Source organism: Haliotis rufescens, unplaced genomic scaffold, assembly GCF_023055435.1.
Source record: "Haliotis rufescens isolate VD_foot unplaced genomic scaffold, xgHalRufe1.0.p SCAF_28, whole genome shotgun sequence".
In the NCBI taxonomy this organism is placed as follows: Eukaryota; Metazoa; Mollusca; class Gastropoda; order Lepetellida; family Haliotidae; genus Haliotis; species Haliotis rufescens.
The window spans coordinates 5,635,459-5,660,153 of record NW_025963979.1 but is presented as its reverse complement, the minus strand read 5'-3'; the positions used below and the strand labels follow the sequence as shown (position 1 = coordinate 5,660,153).

Genomic DNA, 24,695 nt, shown 5'->3' with positions numbered 1-24,695 from the left:
ATGGTTTTATCTGTTGTGTCTTAAACTATGTTCTCATTAAGTGTCATTATGTATGTCACATAATAAACAATTAATAAACATATTTCACACGTTGTACCTTCTTCGGCGTTGGAACAATCCTGCTACATACAGAAAATAAGGTCTTTTGTTCAACAAAATAGGAAAGAACTCTGAACACGGGGAATAAGTTCTCTAGAGTCATCGATATATATATGTTTTTTTTTAGCCATATTCACTGGTGACAGTGTGCTTCATCAGAAGCGAGTGTGACTCGGCTGAAAATTGGTATTTAGAAATGAACCATACTTGTTCATCCGGGGCACCTGCTGCATCCGGGCATGATCAATATCACTCGGTTTACAAAATGGCGGCGCAAGCAGACAAGAAGCTCGCTGAGCTGCGTGTTGTTGATTTACGTCAGGAATTGGAGATACGTGGTCTAGATAAGGCTGGAGTAAAGGCTGTATTACACGAAAGGCTTGCAAAGGTAAAACATTGAATAATTGATTTTGGTATGGCTAAGTAGACCGTTAAGAATTGAGAACCTCGCAACCACACACAAAACCGAGCGATAATCCGCATGGTCCCGGAAACTATAGTTATACTCGCGTTACTTTCATGACAAGATGTTTTCTCTGTTTATAAAATTGTTTGTGTGCTGCTGTTAACATTTTCCTTAGCGTAGATAATAGAAACGCTAAATGGTTTTCTTAATGTTTATACTGTTCTCAATCTGTCTTTGTCAACCTGACCTACACTACAGTGACTGCCATATATTTCAACGGTCAAGTTAACCTGTGGGGTTCGTCTTTAACTGGATGAATGAAACTTACCACAGGAGCTGATTTGGGAGGAGTGCACATTACCGGTCGCACTTTTTCATATCCAATTAGCGCTGTGAGGCCTGGAATGCGCTTCGCCGACTCACCGGCTTTGCTAATTAATGCGTTAATTAGCCGATGCTCAACCACTGGACCACGAGCGCTATCACACGTAATCGTTTGACAGACACCCCCTTAACGTGCATGCACAATTAAGTAAACAATGAATGCGTTTGACGTCAAGCTTCGCCCTTCCATTCATCTTTTCTTGAAGCCACACCGCCATTGTTTGTATCAACATGATGAACCAATTGAGCAACGCTTGGTGTATGATGATGTGTTTCGCATCACGTTCAATGCGATCGCTGTCATGATTACTCTTATCAAATTACCAGGATTAACGCTTTGAAAAGGTGAGAATTTATGGTTAACCCTTACCCTAAGCAGGCTAAGCCTAAGGATCGAAAAGGGGTGTTGGATTGTAAAGGCGTGTCACTTTCCCTAGGACCAAAGAGGAGTGTTGGATCATAAAGGCATGTCAGTTTCCCTCAGACCGAAAAGGGGTCTTGTATCATAAAGCGAGAGCCTCTGGAGTATTAGCCATGGTAACGGTATAGCGAGACATCGGTTGCTCTATAGCGTGGTAATTGAGTGGATGGTACCATGTCCAGAGAATAGCATTGGACTCAGTAGGCTATTTGGGTGCTGGCTAAAATGCAACTTCAGCAAAATGTAAACGGTTTCGCGAAAATGACAACTGAAAGTCTATTGAAAATGGCACCGGGAGTAGTGTACTTTACCGGGCACACTTTTTCCAATCCAATTGGCGCTATTGGGGCTTGAACATGCTTCACCGGTTTACCGGCTTTAGCCGACGCTGAACCAAGAGCGCCATCACAAGTAATTGGTGCTCATTTAAAAGGTCATTTGCACCTCATTAACACGCCTAGTGGAAGAACGCACACCGGAGAGCGGAAGGTCCGGGGTTCAATCCCCGGCCACTTCATACCAAAGATGTTGAAAGATGGTACCCATTGTTACCTTGTCTGGCGCTCTGCATTAAGGGTCTAAAACAAGGATGGGTCAGCTCGGAATCAGTATACTGTGTCCGAGGGGTATTCTTGTTGAACTGCGAGATGGTATCTCAGTGAGATAGCAGCCTAGCACTATAAATCGGCATCTGGACACACACACACATTGCTATGTAAGTGCAATAATTTTGGACGTGACGTTTTTCACAATTTCACCTCAACCTCATGAACATGCATGCACAGTTAAGTAAACAATGAATTGTGCATTCATGTTACCGACGTCGCACATTCTCCATTCTTTTTGAGGAAGCCATCAAAATGAGTAACCAATAGAGGAACTAAACATGTTAAAAAGTGTTGGAAACACTGTAAAAAGGGAAGAATTGATATCTAACCCTAGCCAGAAACCAGGCTAACCCTAAGGATCGAAAAGGGTTGTTGGATCACCAAGGCATGTCAGCTCCCTGAGACGAGTGCAAGTGCATTCGAGCATGAGCCACGGTAACAGTATAGCAAGACAGCGGTAGCGCTTTTGTGCGGTAGTTGAGCAGTTGGTAGAGGATGAATCTGCACCCGGTAAACATTGTTGCCATGGCACCTCATATTTATTTAAAAGAATGAATTATGTGGGTTTTTTAACTCATTAATTTTCATTATTCTGCACAGGAATTCAGCTTTTATGGTATTTTTATTTTGCTGCAGTATCTTAATCTCTGCATATAATTTTCACATTTTTATTGATCAAGTTTGTTATTTCCTGTTTGTTCACCTTCAGTGATACAATGTAGATTTGTGCTATGCATAATACTCGAAACATCCTTTGTCCCCAAACATTGCATCCCTATACTTAATGGTCGAGCATTAGATAAACGTTTGGTCCGCAGTCAAAGATGTAAGAGGACAGGTGTTGAGTTTATTTACATGAAGAATATTAAAAGTTTGTGTCTGAATGTTTAATTGTTTGCTTTGTATTTCAGGCATTAGAGGATGAGGGGCATGACCCAAATGAATACACATTTGCTGTATCTGACGCTACACCCAAAAAGACGATAGAAGAAGTGAAAGGTCCCAAAAGTGCAAGTAAGTGACATCAATGACCAGATCTTGGTTATGATCTTAATACAGTAGATGCTAGAATTTGTATTGTCATTGTTAGCATGAGGAGATATGTGGATCTGCTCCTGCAGTCTATGTAGTGTCAGAACATTCATTGACAGTCACATGATCACGTCTGGTCTCTTTAGGAAGAAAATTAATTTTCTGAACATGCTCTCTTTTGATAATAGATAAAGATGAGTATGGTTTTACGCTGCTTTCAGCAATCTTCCAGCAATATCACGGCGGGTTGTTTGATAACAAAGACGCAAGCTATTCAAGTTAAATGAGCACTATCGAGCAGCCAAAGGAGGTTTCAATGTTCTGTTTTTATGATTGCAGGATTAAAAGGAAGACCAAAGGGAGAGGCAAGTATAATCAAGTTTTCATCTTTCATCATGCATTATAAAATTTCCTCTGAAACAATATTTTCTTGACCTATGGTGCAAAATTACATTTGTCCATTCAGTTTGATTGCTAAAATACTAAGTTGACCTAACTTGTACATCTATTAGCAATCCTTTGTCTTGCCATTCCTAGTCCAAATCAGCAAACCAAGATAAAACATTCTTGATGTTGTATGTTGAGACCAAACACTGTAGTCTTCAGTAAAGAGTTAACAATGTATTTAATAGCAACCCTCTTATAAGTGACTGAATGTTCGCACAACTGATTTTACTGGTAACATTGGGGCCTTTGTTAATTTTGGTTGCTGTTTTGGCTGTCTAAGCATGCTAAGTATTGTCATCTTTACTGTGGAATTAACTCATGCTTAGCTGGAAGTTATTGGCAAGACCTACTTGAGAGAACAATGACATTATGTCCATATTCCATAGCACATGTCTGGCATGAACACTGCAATATCACAAACACCCTGTCACGTGGCTAAAAGAATTTGAATTGTTATATTTCAACCCCAATGTAATAACACGCTTATTGTTTAATGAATTCAATGTTTTTGTAAATTGCAATTTCAAGTGAGAAACATGCATGAAACTGCTGCAGTGTATGCTATCTAAGCTAGTAAACTGGTCCAGATACAAAACTATATTCAAACTATAAAAGCCTTAACAAAAAGCAATTGTCATCATTACCACTTATCTGAGCCCTGAAGTGTTCATTTTATAATGTCAGTTGTGTTGGCTCATAAGAAAACTATTTTGGCTCTTTTTTTTTCATGCAGAAGCCAAATGGCTCCTTAGGAACAAAAATAACCAAGAGGGCTGATAATAGTAAAATATTTTAACAACCATAAAATAGTGGCTGTTAATGCTGTGTGAGTAAAAGAAACTTCCATCCAGCTTGTTTTATTGACTGAAACATTGCGTTTTCAGTCTGCGACGTTAGCCATTTGTCCAAAGTCTGAGTCAAGTAAAAATCTGTTTGGTCTTGTAAGCTTAGTAATAATACTTATTAATAACAATCAATTTAATTGAAAATGAGCCATGTTCAGGGCTGATAGTCTCAGCTGTTTTTGGCAAAGACTCTTGTTTAGCACCATATAATTAAAACAGGGTGCACCTATACTATATTTTGTGACATCCAAAAAAATGACTTCCCAATACTTCAAAAGTCAAAGCAGGATCCGGTGGTTAAGATGTGTGACCAAGCTGATCTTGTCTCATCATACCTTGTAAGGTGTGGATTGTTGTTCATGCTACCAACCACTGGTCTGACTGGCTCAGACTATATAATTTATAGATGTTATGATGCAGCATGTGGAAGGAAACAACATTCACTCACTCTGTGACAGATACAGAAATGATTGATGAAAAGCTGGATTACTCCAAAACATTTAAGCTTTGTTGAAAGTACTAAAAATTTTGTTTCATCCATATTTATGCATATATTTTGAATCAATATTTGAGCAACAAATTTTGCCCTGGCACTAGGGGGAAGAGGAGGGGGGAGAAGAAGAAGAAGAAGAAGAAGAAGAAGAAGAAATGTATGAAGAGGACATTGAGGGTGAACCAGATGAAAGTGAGGACATTGTGGATGATGTTATCGATGAGGATGCTGAAGCAGAGGAAAAGGTGAGTGTCCAGTTACTCTCATCTTCCCAAGGCAAGGGAGTTCACTGACTATAAAAATCCAGTTTCCACCCTTCCCAAAATAGGCCAGAATTATGGAGTATTTTGGCTGGAGTAGCGAGTTTATGCATAATCCAATCAAAATCGCTTAACGAAATAGACATCCAGTTCATAAATAACATGGCGCCTACCGTGCAGATTTCATTCGATTGCAGGATTTGCAGAGCATGTGTACACAATTGGGCATCGACAGATCTTTTCCAAATCTTTTTATGTTTTTAATTAAGGTGCTCAGGTGACTTGATGCACTTCGCTAGGTAAGGCCCAATATATTATAATTGGCCCTTGGGAGGAGGTGTCCTAAGTTGGACAACTTGTACCCAATCCCATTCACTTTTTGTGAGTTAAAAATTTAAATCATATTACAATAAAGATTTTTATTATTGATCAGATTGCCTTGACTGGGCACCATTTTGTTTGAAGCAAATGCAAGTGATATGAGAGCTGGAATCTGATTGGTCAATAGGAGGGACATAACTTGTAGTAGTCACTGGTGGTGCTACAATCAAGCAACGAAATTCCTGCCTAGTTCAGCAAGGGTGGAAACTTGAGTTTTACAATCAGTTTACTCCCTTGGCTCAGGAAGATGAGTTACTCTTTAACCATGCATGTGTTGTGTGAGATGTCAGTGGTGCATTCATAAGAGACCTGTAATACTTGAAAAAGCATGTTGGTGTGGGTAGAAGACGACCTAGAGTACATTGTTTAGATGTTAAAGTGTCTTATACGCCTAACATTAGTATGTTGATCAGTGACTGTTAAGACTCACTCACTCACTCACTCACTCACTCACTCACTCACTCACTCACTCACTCACACTCACTCACTCACTCGACATTACAGTTTACTAGTCCTGGGGAAACTAATTATGGTTAAACAACAGATACTGGTTAGACAATAGGAAAACTTACAATTCACCGATATTGTTTTATGAATGCACCCGTAATTAGTTATTGGCTTTAGTTGCATAGGAGATATGCATTTAGTAAAATGTTCTTTGCTGAATTGCTTTGCACAGATTTATATATTTTCGTGTCGTTCTGCTGCTGTTCTTCTGACATAGATTGATATGCTACTCCACTTTTGATAGAGATAATTTAATCTCTCCATGATACACAAAACTGATTCTCATCTGAGACCTGCATCACTTCGGGCTTTCCTCCCACAATAAGCTGACACGCCGTGATATAACTGGAATACTGTTAAAAGCGGCGTAAAACCCAACTCACTCACTCACTCACAATCATAAGTTGAGTAGAATACTGCATCTTCTTGTAGTCTTAGCCTATGTTATGGGAAGCTTATATACAGTCGTCCCTCAAGAAAACACTTTCAATGATGCTGCAGATTCGCTTTAACTTGATAACTTGAGTGTAAATGATTGGCTGAGATTGAAGGTCAAGTACTTAAAATTTTGTTTTTAACATCTGGCTTTGTTAAGAAGTGTTGTCAGAGCGAGGCCAAAAAAGTATGGGGAAAATCGGATATCGTGGAAAGAACCCAGCTTAAAGTGTTCGCTGAAAGTCAATTTGAAAACCATTCCCTCATGTTATGACATGTAAATAGTTTTATTCAGAAAGTATTGGCAGTTTGATAAGGACATTTTTGACACCACCAAAGTATAGTTCCTGTAGTTTTTTGGATAACATCAATTGTCAGGGTCCAGTGTTTAGTTGAGCATACAAAAAAGCTTGTGTCGACACTGATCATGAAGCATGATTGACTTTGTATCCAAGTTGTACTGTATTTGGCATGTCAAGGACTATGTGTGTTGTGAAGTTCTAATTGTCATATGCTTACTGATAGATCTGATGAAGCTGAATATTCATCAGGTCCCATCTGCTGGTTTACCTATCGCTTCATTATTGCATGTTGCCTGTTGTCTTGCAGACTGACATTGAACAAGTTGAACATGTTGAACATGAACTAGAGCTCAAGACAGTAGATAATGTCATTGAGAATGAGGTTCAAACAGAAAGTGAAATTGAAAATACTTCTGGTCAAGAATTGGTGGAACCGGAGGTAATTTTGAATTTTAGATGTCCTTTTTCTGAACTTGTAATTCGTAATCACTGACATGAGATTATGATGGTGACATCAGCTGTTAAGGCCCAACACACTACTTGAACATTTACTTTTATTTGTTGTAATGTTTGTCATTTCTGACCTTTTGTTGTTCAGTTGAATGTACTGTTCACACTATAATGTGTAATTTTTACATTCTATAGCGTTCCTACCAGCCTGCTAATGTTTAACATTTTGAATCTCTATTCTTTTTCTGACCATAACTACATGAAATTTTGAAAACTTTTGGTTACTCTCAGGGTGACTACTGAGATAGCATAACTGTGTTTATTGCAGTGAATTGATATATTTAAGTACTGAAGATTGGCCTGCTTGGTTTCTTCGTGTCAAGATTGATGTTTAACAGAGCTAGGAGTCTTATGTTAATTCAGCTCAGTAAAATGTGACAGTTTATTCCACTGTATCAAGTCATGTTGGATGAAGTAAACACCTGTTAACATACACCATGTACACTGTGTACTTGTTTCAGGGAACTGGAGAAGTGGATGAGGTTGATGTGTCAGAGGCTGTGGAGGGGGAAGGTAAGCTTCTGCCATTCAGTGGGAGGGACAGGTTCAAAGAGTAGAATGACAAATAGTCTTCTTATAACTAACCAACAACATTTGTTTTTTATCCGAAGATTGCAGGATAAATGCTTGTCAAGTTCTTTATAAAAAAAGGAGATTATGTACGTAAAGAGAATTATTCTAACATCTTTTTAATAATAGTGTAGTCTTTAAATTGAGAGAAGTGATAACTTGCAGATGCACATATATTTAAACATCTTAAATAGTATCAGCTGTGGATGGAACAAGGCATCATCAAACTGCATCATCGGCTCTGGTATTTTATTTTATCATTGGACTTTGGGAAATCTGGAGCTACCATACCCGATGGATACCTTGGCATTAGGTTGTCATGTAACCAATTGGTATTACTGTGTATGAAGGAACAGTATTTGAGACATCACTTGGACAGATTAAAGACTTGATCTGAGAAAGACTTATGGGACGTCCTGCTACTGTGATGTTTAATATGGATCTGACACTTAGAAACAACAAACATGGAGATATCGTATGTGAAGAAACAGACTTTTTAAAGAAGATCAAGTTGGTAGTCTTGCCAGGACAGTTTGTAAAAGACAACAGGGAAGAAGATTGTGTCTGTGAATCAACTGATGTTCCTGAGACCAACTGTTGTTGGCATGGACTGATAAGAGTATTCTTCTTCCATCTCAAGACCCTTGATTCAGCTGGAAGGGAAGCTATGAGTGAAGGAACATTTTATTGACTCCATATGGACTTCTTCAAGGCCACTCATCAGTAGTTAGTTTAATTCTTTCTGTCTTATGTCAGTTTCCTTGTACAAAACTGATGTAAGTTCTGTATAACAAGGTGAGTTTGATTTTTGATATCAAATGGACATTGTGTAATGTGGTCTATATTTGTTTTAACTTGAAAATTTCTCTAGCCCCTCAAGATGATGGTGAAATGGCGATGGATGTCGGTGAGGATGATGCCATAGTAGACTTGGATGAGGAGTTTATAGGGGATGGTGAAGGGACAGCAGAAGGTGAAGTTGAGATGGAAGAAGCTGAAGGTGAACCTGGGCCTGAAGAAGATGCTGAGCCTGAGATGGAGACTGAGATTATAGATGAAACCGGGCCAGAGGCTGAGGCTGAACCAGAGGAAGACGAGACTGTTGAAGAACTGACTGAGGTTGTAACGGTTCCTGAAGTCACCCCGGTTCCTGCTCCTGTTCCTGCTCCTGTTCCTGCCCCTGTTCCTGCCCCATCCCCTACTAAACCCACTGCACCAGCAAAGACCAAGGCTACTACCCCAGCAGCTAAAGCAACACCTGCACCAAAAACTACACCAAAAGCAGTGGCAGCAAAAACTACACCCAAGGTGGCAACTGCTAAGACAACACCCGCAAAGACGCCTGCAGCAAAATCCCCTGCAGCAAAACCAGCAGCCACACCTAAGAGTGGAGCGGCAGACAAAACTACAACACCCGCTAAGACACCTGCCCAAAAGGCCCCAACCAGGACTGCCACCCGGTCATCCACACCTAGAGCTGCCGCAGCAAAAGCAGCATCAACTGCAACAGTAAAACCTGCAGGAGCAACACCAGCAGCAGCAGCAGCAACAAAGACGGTTACAGCAAAGGACTCATCGAAGGATGAAATCGGCCTGTTTGAACCAACGGATGATTCTTTTGATGTGCGTGTTGATGACACTCAAGTGAATGAGATTGATGCAGATCTGAAGGAGGAAAAGGGAGGAGAGAAGGCTGCCGGTGCTGATGCCACAGCAAGTGATGAGGCCAAGGGAGATGCAGGCGAGATTGTCAAAGTGAAGACGGAGGACAAAACTAAGCTAGCTGACAAAAAAGATGAGAAGAAACCTGAAGAGAAAAAAGAAGATGCAAAACCTGCCAAGAGGTTGGTTTGGTTTGTATTGATGTCTTCTTGATCATGCTAACGTCTGCAAGATCGCTCAGCTTTCACTAGCCATAACGACCAGATGAAAGAGATTGTCATTGAATTGAGCTCCTTCAGTTATGTTGAAGTTGGCTTACACCAATGAGTTAAGTATTCTTTGGCATTAGCTGTCCTCCATTAGATGCTTCTAAGTTTCCTGTGTTCCACATTTCACTCGATCCAGGATGTAAAGCAGCAACATCCCAAGTTAAAAAAAATACTTTTGAAGAGAAGTAAATTCAGAGCCATTAATTTGTTAATCTATAAGAGAAAAGGTTTTTGTAAAATGAAGAAATTGAAGAGTGAGATAATCATCTCGGTCATCTGAAGCAAGCATGAGCAAGTCTTTGTCGAAGTGACAGCAGAAAACCAGCTTTTATTGTCATCAGATTTGGTTTCCTTCCCTAGGAATGATGTCTGGCTGCACAAGGTTCCCTTTGCTTTCATTGAGTGTTATTGTCTGGTGCTCACCGTGAAGGGATTTTCTGTTTCATTCCCTGTAATGATAAAAACATTCTTCCTCTTCATTTACTATTTTACATAAGTGATCAATCACTGATTTCACTTCGGTAAAGGGTCATGATTAGTTTATCTGTTGGTTTTAAGCTAAACTCAGAAAAATCTGTCTGACTTGAGGTTGAAGGTGATTTGCTTTGATTGTATACCCAATATAGTCAGCATTATGCTTAGAGAAAAGTGTACACTGGAATATTTACCTGGCAGGGAGTTGTTATCCAGTCCTTTCATTTCATGACATTTGAAACGTGTTCTTGTTACTTAGACAGTAAAACTGTAACATGTTATTTATTCTTGAAAGAATATAACCAGGATGAAGCTCTTCAGCATGATAAAAGAATAATTTCTCAAGACCTGTCAGTCTTTACACTGTTTTCTTTCAAAGTACATACTTCTTTGCTCATTCTTCTGTATACATTTCACTAATTATTCTGTCATGTTATCATTTTCAACATAGATTCCCCACTTTTATCTATTGTAGCTCTGAGGGCAAGGAAGGCAAGGAGAAAGCAATTAAGAGTAAGTGTGACATGCATATGCTTTGTTCATGTTTGTTGTTGATAAGGAAGGGTAACATTTCTAGTGTGTAGTGAATAACTTACTGTTTGAGTTTAAAGATAGGATGAAATTGTAAATGGAAAAGTTAGTAACTATGAAATTCAATTTCATTACCTAGGTAACCAGCATAGTCGCAACCTGTGGGTAAGTGGCCTGGCATCGTCAACTAGAGCCACAGATCTCAAGTCACTTTTCAGCAAATATGGAAAGGTGAGAATATTTTTTTAGTATCATTGTCATGATTGTTGATTGTATGTCTGGAAATGTTTGAAATCTATTTAATTCATTTTATTCAAAATTTCATTTAATATTGTTGACATTAATTTCGGTGAAATTGTGTGTGAAGTTACGACAGATCACACAAACTCACCGGTGCCTTGAAACAAACTTTAGTTGACAGAATGAATACATATATCAAAAACATTGTAGTTTGACTATTACATAATGGTTTTGCGACTGCAGGAGTCTTGATGGTGATGAGTCAAATTGTTCTATATGGAAGTTTGGATGCTTATCTACGAGATACTTATCAAGACTGAGTTGCTTTTTCCAGAGAATTGGCCTTTTGTGTGAATAATTTAACATTTAATCATTTTTTCTGATGACGTTAGGCAGGCCTAAGTGCCTATCTCTTCTTAAGGATTTATAGGACACTTTGTTTTTATAGTTTATTTTCACTACCATATGAACAAACAGAATTCTAATGGGAGATAGTAATGACCCTGTGCTCTTGATATTTTAAATAAAAAGTGATATTATTGGGTATGTATTGGGTACCAAATCACTGGAACATCTGGGAGAAAACCTGTGTACAGCATATTGATTTCAGGCTAAGTTTATGAGACAGCACATGGTAATCTTAATCTCTGCATATAAAACGATGCCTGTCAGAACAAGAAATACAATCTTAATGGTAAATCATTATGTCTAGTGATGTTTTATCTCAAATTTTAATTTTTTATTAGCCTAGTTTATCACCTGTTCATTTACCTGAATTCGCTGAAGGGATACAAAAAAAATTCTGTGCATAGTATTAAAAAAAATACTGAATGCCCTAGGGGAGGCACATTATATTTGAGTGTGCACGAAGTCAAGAACATATGGTACCTACAGAACCTTTCATGATATTTTCTGCTTGTAAAATTACCAACATAGATAGTGCAGTATTTACTCTCTCACTCGTCCATATTGACAAAATAGGAACATATTAATGGCTATGTTGTTCTCACCATGCAGGTTATTGGAGCTAAGGTTGTGACCAATGCTCGCAGTCCAGGGTCACGATGCTATGGATTTGTGACAATGTCATCAGCTGAAGAGGCCTCCAAGTGCATTCAGCACTTACATCGGACCGAACTGCATGGGAAGATGATCTCTGTGGAAAGGGTATAGAGTACACAGTATATGAAACTTACAATTCTCATGTTACTTTTAAGAATACCTCTACTCCAATTTCTTGAGAAAGATATACTATTCTTCTTATACTCTATGCGGAACCCCCACTGATTACTTACGATATATCTAATTAAGACGTGACTTCAACATATTTTTCATGTATGTGTGTATGTAGGTATACATGGTATAAACGTAAAATCCGGTGTGCACAATGTTAATTTTTATAGCTTTACATTATGTGTTCTCACTGTTGTTTTTTGTTTTGTTTTTTGCTTGTTTTGTTTTTCCTCCAAGAATACAATATCAAGACAATTATAAAGAAATAAGTCAGCAATAATAACTTCAGACTGTTTATTTAGTCAGTAACACCAAAAAACTGTAGACGATATGAAATCAGTGACATTGTTCAGTAACATGCCCGTGAAGAACCGGGGTAGGTCTTCAGCAACCCATGCTTGGCGTAAAATGCCACTATGTTTATCGTAAGAGGCGACTGACGGGATCGGGTGGTCAGGCTTGCTGACTTGGTTGATGCATGTCATCGTATTCCAATTGCGTGAATCAATGCTCATGATGTCAATCACTGGATTTTCTGCTCCTGACTCGCTTATTTAAAGACCGCCGTCATATAGCTGGAATATTGCTGAGTGAGGCGTTTAATTTGGTCTATGGAAGAATAAAAGCTAACATAATTGCTTGGTTAGCCAATCAAATGACATAAGATCTCTCACAATATATTTATTCTGAAATATCTGAGTATCCCTTTTGAGAGTTGAGCAGTACGTCTTATTATTACCTCCTCTATTTTACAAGGCAAAGAATGAACCAGGTGGACCCAGTAAGGCAGTTGTTAAAAAAACTGAAGAAAAGAAACCGGCGGGTAAGTGTTAATACTTCCAAGTCAACTTCCCTAGGACTTTCCTATTCAGTGTTTGTATGATGATATGTACTTGGGTATTCGTCCTTCAGACAGTAATCAACATCAAGTGAATATAGAAGCAAACAAAAGCCACTCTCAACACAGAGCATGTTTGTTTGCAGACAAGAAGGAGACGGAGAAGAAAGATGGGGAGAAGAAGGTAGAGAAGAAAGATGAGAGGAAGCCTGAGAACCGGGATAATCGGTCCAGTCGACGTCCACACCATAACGACCACGATAGAAAAGAAGCAAGACGCCCCGAGAAGAAGCATGATGATAAACGATCATCAACCACAGATGCTAAAAGACATCCAACAACATCGCCTAAATCAGCAGGTTTGTTCTTTATCAGATGTTGATCTGAATGTTTTCATTAGGATAGAAGACCAAATGTGTTGTTATGTTGTTGACAGTGTTTGAAATTAAGCTGGTAAGTCAAAGGGTCCCTGTCATAAACATTATGTTAAAAGTCATGATGTAGGGAGGGAGTATGGGGATTCGAATACCATAGGAGAAAACCTGAAGGACTTCAGGGCCCACTTGCACAAACCGATGTTAGCGCCAAGACTACCATAAGCCTATGTTAAAGTATGGGAGTTACAATCATCTTAGCACTAAGATCGCTTTGTGCAAGTGGGCCCAGGATGCCCCTCAATGTGGAAACTGCATCAACTCGTCACCAGTTGATGTTGATCTGAAGAGTCATAAGAAGAGGTCATGGTCTAAGTTGTATAATTCCTAGCAGGATGTCATAGGTTCTAATTATGTTGATCACAAGATGCAACTATCCTGCGGGTATGACATCCACAAGGATATGTTTGGTATAGATGGATCTTTGATCGGCCAACACATGAAGTGCAACATTCAAATTTGATGTCGTCATACCCCAAAAAGTGTAGTACCTAGTTCAGCTATAAGGCCATGATGCATTTGGCATAACAGGATATTGCTGCCATATTCTTGTATAGTTTTACCGTTCACTCTCATACTCCCAAATATCTGTTCATCAGAGAAAAAGAAACCCGAAGAGAAGAAAGATGAGAAGCCAAAAGAGAAGACTGCAAAGACAGAAGAGGGAGCTCAGAAGAAAGAGGAAAGTGCAGAAAAGGATGAGAAGAAATCTGAATTGGGCAGATCCCAGTCCAAGGATCCAAAAGATATCCTTTCATTTGAGAAAATCAAGGTACAGCTCCTCTGCTGCAATTTTCCTCTTTTGTAATATATGTTTAGTCCCCAGCAAGTAGGTCATGAAAACAATCATTTGACAGGTGAAAAGCTCATTATATACATTTGCCATATAAATTTTAAAAAGAAAGTAATTTTTACTTAAACCCCTCATTATATATTGCATTCCCTTCTGTTTTCCTTCCATAACATGACTAGAAATATCATTCCTTGAGAGAAAATCTGTTCCTACAAAACGTCACTGTTGTTTTTGAACGTTATTCTCTGTCTTTGTTGTGGCTATCAAACTTTTGTTTTATGACAGATTGGTTTGTTTATTTTCTTGGGTATTCTTACATACATATGTTTGTTCTTTTTCACATGTTTGTCAAGTACACTGTAAGTTTGTAGCATGTGGTTTGTTCCCACCATTTTTTAACTTGCTTCGTTTGCTGTTAAATTTTAAGAAGAATGTTGTATTTCATTTAAAGACATCAACATATATAATGCATTTCATGATTTCGGTTCCAGGCTGAGAGAGAACGAGAACGTCTCCGACAAAAAGAGCGTGCTCTACGTGATGAGGAGAGAAGGAGACTGTCTGAAATTGAGAGACAACGAACAAGACAGAAGCAGATTCACTTACGTCAACGAGAGGAAGCTATTCGACTTGAACGAGAAAAAGATAAACTGAGGTATTTATAAATAGTGCATGGAATAGAAGTAGGGTATTTGAGTTCTTACTGTTGCTATCAGTGTCTACACATAGACAGTAAACTGCCCTATTTATTAACCAACACACACCTTTATTCTTTGAATATGTATGACACTACTGTGTTGATCTGTTTAAACAGACAAGAGCGAGAGAAGCTTGAGCGAGAACGTATTGAAACAGAAAGACTGCGCCTGGAACGAGAAAGACTGGAGAGGGAGAGACTTGAGCAACTCAGGCTGGAACAGCGAAGGTGAGGAGGAGTTAGCCATCTATTGTGTTGGTGTGGAGACAAATACAACAGTCTCAAGTTTTTGATAAGATTTGTCAAGATAAAGGTTGGATAGGAACACTTCATTTGTAAGCAGCCCCACTGCCGAAGTAGGTTTATTGTCCACCGCCACTTTTTATAGATGAGTTCCTTTCCTCCGTGCTTTTCAACTAATTGCAGAGTGTCAGCATTGGGGACAACATTTTTCTCAGAAACTAATGATGTTACATGAATTCAACTTTTCATGCTTATCCTTGGATTATCCTGGAAAAAAAATTACCTATGAGAGAAAATCTCCCCTGGTCCAAAAGCAATGAGATTTTGCTAATTATCAGAGATATTTCGTATTTGATTTTCGTTATTTGTGACTCAAATTTTGTTGCAAATAATGTTGCTAGGACACACTGACAAATCCTCATATATTCTATGTTCGAACACTTAATTATTCCAGTGTGAATATTTAACAATAAGTGTATACGAGAGCTGGTCAAAACTTTTGGGCCAACAATGGGCCATAACAAAGTGAACTAGTCCATGTAGTACATTGTTTGAGTAGTTCATTGTAAGTGTATTTGGTCTGTTGGGGCCGTTTGTATATTAGTGACAGCCAGTTGAACATGATAGGCGTCCAAATGGAGCCAGAAATGGAAAAGAACAAGTACCGCACAGTCATCAAGATTTTGACTTTAGAGAAAAGTACTCCTCAAGAAATTCATGACCACATGTCACAAGTGTACAGGGATAAGTGCCCTAGCTATTCCACAGTTAAACATTGGGCAGCTATGTTAAAGGCTGGGAGGACAAGCCTTGATGCCTGTAGGTTTGGACGTCCCTCAACTTCCATCGATGAAGATTCAGTCAAGGAAATAGAAAAACTTATACTGTCAGATAGACATATCACCATTGCTGAACTTGAGGAAGACACAGGTCTAAGCCATGGATCCATTGAAACTATTATTCATGAACATTTACAGATGAATAAGATATCTGCTTGTTGGGTGCTAAATTTTCTAAATTCTGATCTTAAGGAAAAAAGAGTGAGTTTATGCTTTACGTCACATTGGCAATATTTCAGCCATATCGTGACTAAGGAAAAAAAGAACTCTCATTGCCAGAAAAGAGCTAATGCAGGAGGATTTCGTCAAATTTTAAAAAATTAGAAAGAAAAGATTGGTAACGGGTGATGAAATATGAGTCTACCACTATAATCCCGAGTCAAAACGTCCACTTCGCTGGCATCAAAGAAATTCTAGTCTTCAAGATTAGTGAAGAAAGTTATGGCCACTTTATTCTGGGATGCAAAAGGCGTGATCCTTGTTGATTACTAAAAAAGTCAAAAGACACTTACTGGTGCCTACTATGCTGATTTGCTTAAACACCTGAGAGATTCTGTCAAAGAAAAATGCGGACTGCTGGAGTTCTATTTTTTAATGACAATGCCTCATCCTTCACACCTTGACTTGCAAAGGCTGCTGTGCGAGAACGTGGGTTTGAAGAGATTCCTCACCCTCCAAACTCACCAGACCTGGCACCAAATGATTTCACCTTTTTCCTAAACTGTAGAAAGCGCTATGACGAAAACAAAGACCTCAAAGCTGCCATGAATGAGTTTTTCAGGGTGGCTTAAGAAAACTTCTTCCTGACTGGAATTGAAAAGCTTCACTGTCGATATGAGAAGTGTATTGAAATGCAGGGAGATTATGTTGAAACATAAAATTAAAAACACTTTCACAATTGTTGGTTTTGTTTGTTAGGTTTAGAACTAGGCTGACCAGCCCTCATATTATTGGATAATGAGCATTGTCAACTAATATAAAATACTGATTACATTTATATTTTTGTATAAATTTCTGTTCATTGTTTGGTTCAGGAAGAATTATTTGTGAGTAGAATTATAGTTTGTTTAGCAGACCTTATCACGATCAGGGGGTCGGTCGGGTAGCCTAGTGGTTAAAGCTTTCGCTAGTCACGCCGAAGACCCAGGTTCGATTCCCGACATGGGTACAATGTGTGAAGCCCATTTCTGGTGTCCCCCGCCGTAATATTGCTGGAATATTGCTAAAAGCTGCGTAAAACCATAGTCACTCACTCACTTATCACGATCAGCTGTTCATTTCATTGGCATGCAGGCGACAACAATCTGATGTTACCGGATTTCTAGGTGTTCGACAATGTTTGTGTTACCGTATTTTCTTGAGTATAGTGCGCACTTTTTTTCGAAAAAAAACACAGCTGTGTAGAAGGGGGTGCGCATTACACACGAATTATGAGTTTGGATGTTTTTTTCCCCCATGGAAAGACATTACCGTGAGCACGAAACACCGGAAATACCATGTCAACAAATCCATACTGAAGTACGCAAAATAATCATGTAATTACACTGTCTGGCTATAAAAAGTGTTCTTTGTATATCTGGACTTATGTTTGTAACTTATTTCATTGATTTTATTCAAAATTCCTTATAATATTGTTTTTATTAATTTCGGCGAAATCGTGTGTGAAGCAATCGGAAGATCGCACAACTCACCGTTATTAACAGCAACCATGGTCAGAATACCGCTATTGACGCCTTGAAACAAACTTTAGTCGACAGAGAATGGATACATATATCATAAATGACATACTTTGACTCGTTAAAAGTCATATTTGTTTTTGTTTGACGATTCTATGTCAACATGAAATTCTCGCGATCACGTGATCACGTGCGCGTGAGCCTTGGCGGTGACTGGTCAGACATGTTCCATGTAAAAAATAATACCCGGGAATAGCGATCAGCTGCTTCGCTTAGGGTTATTATTATTTTAGATATGTTTAGTAAAGGTTGCATATAATTAAGAAAATAATGGAATATATTATTCCTGATAAATAAAATAGTTTCAGATACAATTGTTGCCGATCCTTGCATTAAAAAATCTTATAAAGTTATATCATTGGGTGTGTCTTGACCGAATCACCGGTCGATTCCAAGAAAACGTGTGTACAGCTGATTGCTGTTTCCAGCTTAGTTTACGAGAAAATACGCAAGGTAATCTTAATCCCTAAATTTAAAACAATAGCAGAACAATAAATACTATTTAAACGGTAAATAAACATGTCTGGTTATTTTTTATCTCAAATTTCGAATTTGTACTGACAAAGTTTCTCAGCACCCGTTAGTTTGCCGGACTTCGCTGAAAGGGTACGGTGTAAACATTTTCTGCGCATAATATTCAAATTTCTTTTTTTTTCAAAATATTGAACCCGCTAGAGGGGGGTGCGCATTATATATGGGTGCGCACTATACTCAAGAAAATACGGTATATCTAATATTAATTTGACGTAATAAGCGCCCACAGCGATATTTGCTAATATATTGGCCAGTGAACAATACCAATAAGCACCCCTTCCGATTGATCAATGTACACAACACTTATTTATTCGCGTATAATACACACTTTTGTGTTATATGCACCCTTAATTATGGGCTATTAAATTCTAGAAAAATGTATCTCTTTTATATATAAACATTTCAGGCTGTCAGCATAAACCATGAAATTTATCTTTCAACTCTGTTTTTTTCACCAAAATAATATTCTAATAAGAGCCCCCTATTTCTAATTATTACGTCAAAATACGGTATTCAAAGTGGTAAGACATAAAATAGCAACTGTTGTAAATGGTGTTACAAGTTGCTGGCAAAAAAAAATAATTTTTTACCTTTAAAAATGATAACATCTTTTTCTGTCTGGAATGTTTGAAGTATTGAAGGAACTATTGGTGGATTTTCAATTAGTCACAACAGTTCATCATGTTCATTATTATACAATGAATATTGTTCCAGGTTAACTCTGTTGTGTAAATATAAAAAACTAAGACATTTATTTCCGTCAGAAGGCGGCGTGCTTGCCATGTGCAGCAGCCAGGAAATGTTGATAAGTAACCGGGAATTGAAAAGACTGTTGACATTCACGATGTTTATGAGTTATTTGAATGATTAAGTCATATTTTTAAATTTTAATGTACAGATGTTAGCTTATCTATGAGATACTTATCATGAGTACAGTTGCCATAAATGATTTTTTTACAGAGAAGGGGCCTTTTGTGTGTAGGAAATCCTCACTTAATCAGTTTTTATGATTATAAGTGACCCTGGTGTCTATCTCTAAATTAGGCTTTATAGGACTCTTTTTTTTATTGTTTATATTCACTACTATGTGAACAAACGGAATTCTAATGTGCCATTCATGTATCATTCATGATATTTAACTGAACACCCTGCTGCCAATATGAAAGACATTTTGTTGATTCCAACTTACAGATTAGATGACCAACGCAGAGCAGCAAAGAGAACGTTTGACAGTCGTGGAGGTCGGCATGACGACGACTACTGGAGCAGTCCCCCTAAACGGTCCACATCAGATAGATTTGATAATTACGGTGATTCTAGGTGTGTAACAAACAGTCTATAGTTTTCACTAGTTAAAGCTTGGTTGTCCTTTTCACATGAAGTCACCATATGTATGATTTTAACATCCTTGTATGCAAACTACAACTTGAAAGTGTTTTTCTGATGAGTGGAATTCAGTGCTCAACAATCAAGATTGTTTCCTCTTTTCAGACGAGAGAATCGTTTTGACCGCAGTGGCAATGCAGACAGGAAGGTGGAGCGGTATGAGAGGCGAGATAGTCGTAATACAGATACTCGAGGTTCTAACCGAAATGATAGAAGGGATTTACCAGCACAACATGGACGTGAGAGGGAAGAACGACATGGAGACGGCTTTGGAGAAGCCCAGAGGTAATTCTGTGTTTATTAAAGGATAGCCCAAGTAGGGATCTACAGTACTCCAGTCGGGTGGTTACTTTGTGTGTCATCGTACCCCAATGATTTGAGTTGCCTGGCTCAAATGATTGTTTACAAGATATTTCATAACTAACCATTAAGAAATATCAGGGGATCAAGTACAGATGTTTAGTTATGCCACTTAACTTAAGGTAAATGTAGATCTATGTGAATCTACCTGCTATGGTTAATGTGGATTTGTGAGCATCTACCTATCTTCAGATATTCTGAAACTAGAAACCCCAGAGATGAGAGACGAGACACACGGACGCACAATCGCCAGGATGAGAACAGACGAGATTTCAACAAAGGTAGAGATGATGACAGACGGACCACTAGATTACCTCAACGCCATGATTCTCGGAGTGACTGGAAATCAGATAGAGGTAAGAATGTAAATAAAGGATTTGGAGGGGTGGTGGTAGATATACTTCAATATTTATGTGGCTGCCTTGTTTCAATTCCAGAACATTGTTCTAGTCTAATATGAGTGTTTGTGGTTACAGACACAAGGATGGTTGTAGCAAGTGGACGTGACACCTGGCAGGGACAAAGTGGCTCTGGGGTGCAAGATGACAGACGTGGCAAGAATTATAATTCTGGATCTAGTATGATATCAAGTGAGTTTTGCCATGTTAGATTTGACTGTCAATTTACAATCAAACACAGACCAATAATTAGCCCACTCAACTATTTGAACATGTTTGTCATATTTATGAGTAATTATATTTACAGATGGTGCTAATTCCAATCAGCGTCAGTCGTGGGGAAATGCCACAGACCGTAGCAAGATTGATCAGTCCTGGGGCCATGGTGTTGCGGACAACTCTGGAGCTCGAGGAGGAGCCAGTGGTGGTGACCGGTGGATGGGCGTCCAGAGTACACACAGTGACCGAGGAGGAGAGTTCAACTTGGGGGGAAGTCTGATGAACAACATTGGGGGACCAGGACTGTACATGGCTACTGCCCCACAAAACACAAACCTTATGATGATGGGTGGAATAACCAGACAACCAGAGGCACGCTATTTGCAGCAAGGAACAGTCCGCAGATTCTAGATGGAATGTTGTCTTAATGGGTAGTTTGGTCAGGATGTGTGCACACAGATGTGTTCAGTATGATAAATAGCATTTTCTGACAAGTATGTGATCTGCTAAGATTCTCTAACAGGAATTTTATCAGTTTCCTCATTTGGTGATATTGTGAAAAGAATGGATATGAATTGCAGGAAAAATAAGTTGAACAGACAACCATAATATATGTGGCTGTTTGTTCATGATGTGTGATGAATGTGCTTATGTATGATATTCTGCATTATAGGATATTTCAAGCAATGTGTTTACAACAGCTAAACAATGTTGGACTTGATTCATGTATCATTGAAAACTCACACTACCTATTTAATACACATGCATTTTGTAATCACCACAGGATTTTGTAAATTGGAAGAAACAATGTGTGTATAATCATTGTATTTCCTCAGTCCTGATTTGTGTTGCAGTGTTGTAGAAACATATTCACAAACACTATTGTCAGGCACTATGATTCTGTGGGACAAAGTATTTTGTTTTTCAGTGTAATTAAGCAGCAATTGTCTAGTCTTTTTGTATCAGATATTTTTCAGCTTTTGTACAAATGTGAATTACATGTCCAACTATGTCAACATATTTGTATATACCCATTATTCATCACCAGCTGTATCAATAAACAGATTTCCATTATTTTTGTCCATTGTGAAGGAAAATCATATTTTATTAATTGTTGTATACTTGTTATCATGTCTCTACATTTTAGGTGATATATTTTATGATCTTGTTAGAATGTTGTTTGAACAGCATATTTCCAATTGACATCCATTAAATTCTCTCATCGTATTTTCATGTTTCTTTTTTTTGCAACACATCTGGCAACTTGAACTGATGGTACAAACTAAATAGCTCCACTGCACTTGATCATGGGAAATGTCATTAATAAGAAGATGGACTTTGAATTGTGCTGTGCCCTGGTCCAATCACAAGTTATTATTTGCTTTCATGATCGATATAAATCATTTGTAGAACAACACTAAGGTGATAAGCATGTTTCATGGTGAATTACTCAAATTGGCATCTGTATCAAGATCAAAACACTTGTGTGGCATTGGTGGTCCTTGGTGCCACAATTTGCAGTTCAGTTTAATTCCTCAGCAAAGAACCACTGTCCGCGGATTCCAGTTGATCATGATCATGTGGGTTCCCCAGAGTGCTTCACAACTTCCATGATGTGTCACTCTGTGCTTTCTTCACAGAAGCTGACATGACTGAAGTCTGTTCAAGTTGCTCACTTGCGACCCCAGTACTGCAGGCTTCTTTTAAGAGTCTTCAGTAGGATTGGATGGTTACAATATGTTTCTTTTCATTTGCATATCATTGTTTCATACAACTTGGCTCTTAGTTTGCCTGTCATTGTCCCCCACTGCGCGAAAGCGCAGACCGGGGGATATAGTATTCACGACCGTCCGTACGTCCCACCTGTTTGTTGCCGCGATATCTCAAGAACTAAACGCTTGATTGTCTTCATATTTGGAACTATGGTGTATATACAGACTCCGCAGACACCAGTCGGTTTTGGTGACCTTGACCCCATTTTCAAGGTCACAGCAGGCAAATCTGCTTTTGGAGTTGGAAAACGGTGTTGCCGCGATATCTCAAGAACTAATCGCTTGATTGTCTTCATATTTGATACTATGGTGTATATACAGACACCGCAGACACCAGTTGGTTTTGGTGACCTTGACCCCATTTTCAAGGTCACAGCAGGCAAATCTGCTTTTAGTGTTGGAAAACGGTGTTGCCGCAATATCTCAAGAACTAATCGCTGGATTGTCTCCATATTTGGTACTATGGTATATATATATACAGGCGGGGGACATTTCGTCACTTTGTGACAAATACTTGTTATAAGTTGCAGCGTAAAACAATGTACATATACACTCACTTCACAGCAGACGGCTGTGGGGTAGCCTGATGGTTAAAGTATTCACTCATCACACTTAAGACTTAGATATGAACTGCTACATTAGTAGAATGGGTGAAACCTGTTCTTGGTGTCCCCAGCCATGAAACAGATGGAATAATGCAGAAAGCTGTGTTGAGCCGAAATCACTCATGATGCAGACATTCCCAAACAGACGTTTTGACATACTGCTGACTATAAGGTGTCAAACCACATACTCATTTGCTACTACACAAAAAAAAGTGTTGTTTTGAGATATTAAATATATTTTGTCACATCATACAGAAGACTTCTTCCACTAAGCCTAAATATTGAGCAGGCCCCAGTTACACAAAAGTACGGTGTCAAGTTTTTTATGTAAGCCAGTTCTGTGCATTTATGAACTTATTAAGCAAATCCCTGTAAATACTTATGATTGGACAAGTTTATATCTGGGAATATGAACGTCGCAGATTATACTGAAAATTGAAAGAGAACACTGTCCACAGTATCAGTCCTATTAAAATCCGGTCTTAGTGATGGCTACTCCTACACAAATTTGACATCCCATTGCAGGTGACCCGTGAAGATCCGGGGTAGAATAGGTCTAGCAACCCATGCATGTTGTAAGAGGCGACTAACGGGATCAGGGGGCTGATGCATGTCATCGTATCCCAATTGCGTGGATCGATGCTCATGACGTCAATCACTGGATTGTCTGGTTCAGACTCTACTATTTACAGACCGCCGTCATATGGCTGGAATATCGCTGAGTGCGGTGTTAAACAACAAACAAACATTTTAGGTCACCAACAGACGTGACTGACCAATGAAATGACTTGCATGAAGTCAACAACAGCCAATAGAAAACAGCATTTTCTGCATATTTATTACCATGAATAAGAACCTTAATAAGCTGTTCCAGAAAACCATATATGTCCAGGTGGTCAGGGACTTGTGGTTTTTCATAAATTTTTCACATAAAAGGATATTAAATAATGTCGTAACACTTTCAAGAAATCTAACATTTTTGGCTGTATGAAATATTTCAATTCCGCGATAAAGTTCATAATTGATATTTGCACATTTAAATTGTGATTTGTAAAAGATACACTATCTGATGATCCATACGTACACGTTTCTGAAGACGGTTGTTGTGAAATCTACTACTCAAGAGTCAAATTGTGTGCATCTGTTGAAATGGCCAAAGACATTATTGCGTTTTGTTTTGAGATATTAAATATATTTTGTCACATCATACAGAAGACTTCTTCCACTAAGCCTAAATATTGAGCAGGCCCCAGTTACACAAAAGTACGGTGTCAAGTTTTTTATGTAAGCCAGTTCTGTGCATTTATGAACTTATTAAGCAAATCCCTGTAAATACTTATGATTGGACAAGTTTATATCTGGGAATATGAACGTCGCAGATTATACTGAAAATTGAAAGAGAACACTGTCCACAGTATCAGTCCTATTAAAATCCGGTCTTAGTGATGGCTACTCCTACACAAATTTGACATCCCATTGCAGGTGACCCGTGAAGATCCGGGGTAGAATAGGTCTAGCAACCCATGCATGTTGTAAGAGGCGACTAACGGGATCAGGGGGCTGATGCATGTCATCGTATCCCAATTGCGTGGATCGATGCTCATGACGTCAATCACTGGATTGTCTGGTTCAGACTCTACTATTTACAGACCGCCGTCATATGGCTGGAATATCGCTGAGTGCGGTGTTAAACAACAAACAAACATTTTAGGTCACCAACAGACGTGACTGA

General features: G+C 38.7%; 1 protein-coding gene across 3 annotated transcripts; it reads left to right on the top strand.

Annotated features, from left to right (window-relative positions):
- Window positions 1-329: 329 nt before the first annotated feature.
- Window positions 330-21,813, top strand: LOC124139440 (scaffold attachment factor B2-like). Of its 3 annotated transcripts, none has more exons than XM_046506500.2 (20): window positions 330-487; window positions 2,830-2,932; window positions 3,290-3,315; window positions 4,840-4,980; window positions 6,928-7,059; window positions 7,592-7,643; window positions 8,572-9,544; window positions 10,581-10,618; window positions 10,776-10,867; window positions 11,894-12,043; window positions 12,866-12,932; window positions 13,094-13,306; window positions 13,981-14,153; window positions 14,666-14,829; window positions 14,989-15,099; window positions 19,415-19,543; window positions 19,715-19,894; window positions 20,177-20,325; window positions 20,446-20,559; window positions 20,675-21,813. In XM_046506500.2, exons 1-20 carry the CDS (start codon window positions 365-367, stop codon window positions 20,995-20,997), a joined length of 3,453 nt encoding a protein of 1,150 aa, XP_046362456.2. In that variant the 5' UTR covers window positions 330-364; the 3' UTR covers window positions 20,998-21,813. The 3 variants fall into 3 exon arrangements, with proteins under 3 accessions (XP_046362456.2, XP_046362451.2, XP_048258643.1); XM_046506495.2 differs by having other exon boundaries at window positions 20,162-20,325; XM_048402686.1 differs by lacking the exon at window positions 6,928-7,059 and having other exon boundaries at window positions 20,162-20,325.
- The last annotated feature ends 2,882 nt before the right edge of the window (window positions 21,814-24,695 follow it).